General features: G+C 47.1%; 1 protein-coding gene across 2 annotated transcripts in view; it reads left to right on the top strand.

Annotated features, from left to right (window-relative positions):
• The window catches only part of LOC143294964 (uncharacterized), a 38,531-nt gene that overhangs the window by 8,746 nt on the left and 24,785 nt on the right, over positions 1–5,000 (top strand). For both annotated transcript variants that reach the window (XM_076606487.1, XM_076606486.1), the window contains 3 exons: positions 895–1,207; positions 1,874–2,261; positions 3,261–3,484. In XM_076606487.1, the coding sequence (XP_076462602.1) occupies positions 895–1,207; positions 1,874–2,261; positions 3,261–3,484 (925 nt within the window). The remainder of the gene's footprint in view (positions 1–894; positions 1,208–1,873; positions 2,262–3,260; positions 3,485–5,000) is intronic.

Here is a 5,000-nt window from a genome sequence, read left to right as displayed (position 1 = left end):
CAGTCAAAAGCATCAACGTTCGCAGCCACGTGTGATGAAACACTTTCATGCAGGTAAGTTAAGACTTCATCAAATTACAGCCGAAACTTATAATTATGCTTTAACTGTCACACTGCTGGTGATTGTAGAAAATGCTGTCCGTGTCCCTTTACACGTAAGCAAAGCGAGCTGTCTCCACACCTGTCATTTTGGAGGAGAAAAACCCAACCCCACCCCGCCCTATCCTACCCTACCCTACCCAACCCAACCCCCACCCTCTCACTTCACGCTATATTCCCCTGCACAAGATTCAGCGTGATATAGATACTTAGTAGTAGTAGTAGTACTAGTAGTACCTCACATTGTCTTCCTTTGTCCCACAACTTCTCGGACAGAACATCCAATCAGGGTGTGCCTCGTAAGCGCTTTGATTTGTCTCTGCACAAGATTCAGTGCTATATAAATAGTTGTATTTGTTGTATTTGTGTTTCGTTTTATCACAACATATTTCTCTGTGTGAAATTCGGGCTGCTCTTCCCAGGGAGAGCGCGTCGCTACACTACAGCGCCACCCTTTTTTTTCTTTTTTTTTTCTGCGTGCAGTTTTATTTGTTTTTCTCATCGAAGTGAGTTTTCTACAAAATTTTGCCAGGAACAACCCTTTTGTTGCCGTGGGTTCTTTTACGTGCGCTAAGTGCATGCTGCACACGGGACCTCGGTTTATCGTCTCATCCGAATGACTAGCGCCCAGACCACCACTCAAGGTCTAGTGGAGGGGGGGGGAAATATCGGCGGCTGAGCCGTGATTCGAACCAGCGTGCTCAGATTCTCTCGCTTCCTAGGCGGACGCGTTACCTCTAGGCCATCACACCATACTAGCACGAGTCGTAGTTCACACTGTCTTCCTGTCCGACAGGTTCGCGGACAGAACGTCCATGCAGGGTGTCCCCTACATCCGCACCTCCGAGTCCGCTAAGGCCCGCCTGGCCTGGGTGCTGCTGTCGCTGATGTGCCTGCTGCTGCTGGGCGGGCACCTGTACTACCTGAGCGCCGTGTACTACTCCTTCCCCAAGCACTCCACCCTGGAGCTGGGCTTCAGCCCCTTGGCCTTCCCCGCCCTCACCTTCTGCAACGTCAACCCCGTCAGGAGGTCCCGCCTCCAGCACGTCCCCGAGGAGCTCAGGCGGCTGGTCACCTTGACGGAGCCCAACAGCATTGTAGAGAAGATGGTGAGTTTGGGTGGGTGTTTGGTTGGGGGTGGGGAGGGGGGTGGGGGTTGGGGTGGTGGGAGGTGTGTCTTTGGGGTTGTTGTGCGCAGTGTGGTGTGGGTGTGGGTGTGGCGGGTGGTGGATGGTAGGAGAGTGTGGTGTGGTGGAAGTGTGTGGTGTGTGGTGGCGGTGGGTAGTGGGGTGGGTCGGTGGGGGTGGTGGGGGTGTGAGGTGGTGTAGGAGTGTGTGGTGGTGGTTTAGGTGTGTGTAGTAGGGGTAAGAGTGTGTGGCGGAGGGTTTGGTGGGTGTAGGAGTGTGTGGTCGTGTGGGGAAGGGTAGTAAGGTGGGATGGGGAAACAGTGTGTGGTGGTAATGTAGGGGGTGTGTAGTGGGGGTAGGGGTGCTGTTTGGTAGGGTAGGAGTGTGTTGTGACGTGGGGAAGGCGTGAGTGATTGTGTGTGGCGAGATAGGGTGTGAAGCAGTTGGCTAGGCGTGAGTGGTGGGGTAGGGTGTGCGTGGTTGAGGTAGTAATATGTGGTGGCAGTCTGTATGTGAGACATTGGCATGGCTATGTGGTAAAATATTCTTCCATAATGTTAATGTCTATCCGTTTGAGAGACACTCGCATGATTGATTATTCCATTTAAAAAAAAACAAAAAATCGTCCGTGTCATTATCGTCATGCAGGCCGCAGCAGAGTACGACACCGCCAAGAAGAAGCGAAGAAAACGCGCGGCTGACGGTCGTGCTGACGACGATGGCAGACGACGAAGACAAGGATCACAACCAAACAACAGAGACTCTCGCAAAGGCAACAACCGCGCCCGCAACAACAACAACAACAACAACAACAACAACAAAGGCAACAACCGCTACCGCAACAACAACAACAACAACAACAACAACAATGCTGATAACAACATCGCCATCACTTCCAACGGCAGTAGCAGCGTCACCACTGCCAGCAGCAACACCAGTGCTGCAGAAAACTCCCGCCAACAACGAAAATATAAACCTGGTCACGGTTCTAGACTGTACAAGCACATCAAAAGTGTTCAAAGACCTCACAGAAAAGGTATTCATCCATCTGTCTCTCTCTCTCTCTGTCTAGTTCTCTCTGTTTCCCTGTCTCTTTGTCTCTCTGTCTCTATCTCTCTCTCAGTAACTTTGTCTCTCTCTGTCTCTGTCTCTGTCTCTCTCTGTATGTTGGGTGGAGAGAGTGTGTGCATGTGTATGGATATGAATGTCGATTCGTCGTTATTGCTTTTTTCGATGTTAATTATGATGATGATGATCGTTCTTCGTTGTAGTAGCAGTAGATGTAGCTGTGTTAACAAAATTATTATTGTTGTGTTGTTATCGTTAATGTTGTTATTGTTATTGTTGTCACAAGGACAGATTGGAAGACTGGGCGATGCCTAAAATCTTTGTCCTTGAGTAATAAAGTTTTTGAATCTTGAATCTTGAATCTCTATCTCTCTTTCTCTCTCTCTCCATTCGTTTGTTGGCTTGTTTTGTAAAGTGGCGAGGGGGGGGGGGGGATAGGAAGGGGGGGATTGGAGAGTGCAGAGAAAAGGTGAGATTCACGCAAGCAAAACTGCCAAAAGGACTGTAGTGAAACACATCGCCATAGCGAACAGGAAAAGGGGTGGATTGGAAGGAGAGGGGGGAGGGAGAGAGAGAGGGGGTGGGAGACATGAAGGATGGATATCCAACGTTTCATGGAAGGTGCAGAAGATCTGAACATCTTGCCCGCACTGTGTGAGATGAGAAAGAGACAGAAAAGGGTGTGGAGGAAACCCAGAAAAAAGAGAGAGAGAGAGAGGAGGGATGATTCACGCAGATGTCTGAGGGTCTGATGAGTGAGGTCCGTCCTGGCTGTTCTTCTGGCGTTTCTTGGGAAGATAATAATGAGAAGAAGAAGAAGAAGAACGTCAGAAGCAAACACTAAATACTTTACAAATCCAAAACTCAAAATGCATCGAGTAACCACACATAAGATGAAGGAGAAACTTTTTGGAAACTCACTACAAAAAAAGGTCCAACAAGCAGTTTGCCCTACACCCTTACGCAGGTTCCAAACCCAAGGACACCGACCACCACCACACAACCATCAGCCTCGCGTCGCCACCCACAGCACCCGCGATGACCACCGGACCCATGATGACCACAGTGACCACGCCATCGGCCGAACAAGACACTGGTCAGTCTCTGCAGCAGCCAGGAGTGTCTGCCACCATTGAACCAAACACCGGTTCCTCCAACACCACCACAGCATCGCCAGGCTTCTTGACGAAGGTAGGGCGGGCAGGTTGTCTGGTTGAGTGGTTTGCTTATTTCGTGTGTTCGTTCCTTTTGTTTGTTGGTTTGATTTGTGTGATGGTTCTTTTGGTTTGTTGGTTTGTATTGAGTGATCGTTTCTTTGGTTTGTTGGCTTGTTTTTGTGTGTGTGTGTGATCGTTCCTGTGGTTTGTTGGTTTGATTTGTGTGATCGTTCTTTTGGTTTGTTGGCTTGTATTGAGTGTTGGGTTTTTGTTTGTTTGTTTGTTGTTGTTGTTGTTTTTGTTTGTTTGATTTTTGTGTTGTGTTTTTTCTTTTGGTTTATTGGCTTGTTTTGTGTGATCATTTCTTTGGTTCAATGGCATATTTTGTGTGTTTCTCCCTTTGGTTCGTTGGCTTGTAGTGAGTGTTCGTTCCTTTGATTTGCTGGCTTGTAGTGAGTGTTCGTTCCTGTGGTTTGTTGGCTTGTATTGAGTGTTCGCTTCTTTGGTTTGTTGGCTTGTTTTGTGTGATCGTACCTCAATGGTTCGTTGGCTTGTATTGAGTGTTCGTTTCTTTGGTTTGTTGGCTCGTTTTGTGTGTTCGTTCCTGTGGTTTATTGGTTTGTATTGAGTGTTCGCTTCTATGGTTTGTTGGCTTGTATTGAGTGTTCGTTCCTTTTGTTTGCTGGCTTGTAGTGAGTGTTCGTACCTTTGGTTTGTTGGTTTGTTTTGTGTGTTTCTCCCTTTGGTTTGTTGGTTTGTTTTGTGTGATCGTTTCTTTGGTTTGTTGGCTTATTTTGTGTGATCGTTCCTGTGGTTTGTTGGCTTGGTTTGTGTGATCGTTCATGTGGTTTGTTGGCTTGTTTTGTGTGTTCGTTCCTTTGGTTTGTTGGCTTGTTTTGTGTGTTTGTTCCTGTGGTTTGTTGGCTTGTCTTGTGTGATCGTTCTTTTGGTTTGTTGGCTTGTCTTGTGTGATCGTTCCTTTGGTTTGTTGGCTTGTGTTGAGTGTTCGTTCATGTGGTTTGTTGGCTTGTTTTATGTGTTCGTTCCTTTGGTTTGTTGGTTTGTTTTGTGTGATCGTTCCAGTGGTTTGTTTGTTTGTTTTGAGTGTTCGTTCCTGTGGTTTGTTGGTTTGCTTTGTGTGATCGTTCTTTTTGTTTGTTGGCTTGTCTTGTGTGATCGTTCCTGTGGTTTGCTGGCTTGTAATGAGTGTTCGTACCTTTGATTTGTTGGCTTGTTTTGTTGTGATCGTACCTCAATGGTTCGTTGGCTTGTATTGAGTGTTCGTTTCTTTGGTTTGTTGGCTCGTTTTGTGTGTTCGTTCCTGTGGTTTATTGGTTTGTATTGAGTGTTCGCTTCTATGGTTTGTTGGCTTGTATTGATTGTTCATTCCTTTTGTTTGCTGGCTTGTAGTGAGTGTTCGTACCTTTGGTTTGTTGGTTTGTTTTGTGTGTTTCTCCCTTTGGTTTGTTGGTTTGTTTTGTGTGATCGTTTCTTTGGTTTGTTGGCTTATTTTGTGTGATCGTTCCTGTGGTTTGTTGGCTTGGTTTGTG

Source organism: Babylonia areolata, chromosome 20 (assembly GCF_041734735.1).
Source record: "Babylonia areolata isolate BAREFJ2019XMU chromosome 20, ASM4173473v1, whole genome shotgun sequence".
Classification (NCBI taxonomy): Eukaryota; Metazoa; Mollusca; class Gastropoda; order Neogastropoda; family Buccinidae; genus Babylonia; species Babylonia areolata.
The sequence above is the reverse complement of the archived record's forward strand: the minus strand, read 5'-3'. Positions and strand labels throughout refer to the sequence as shown.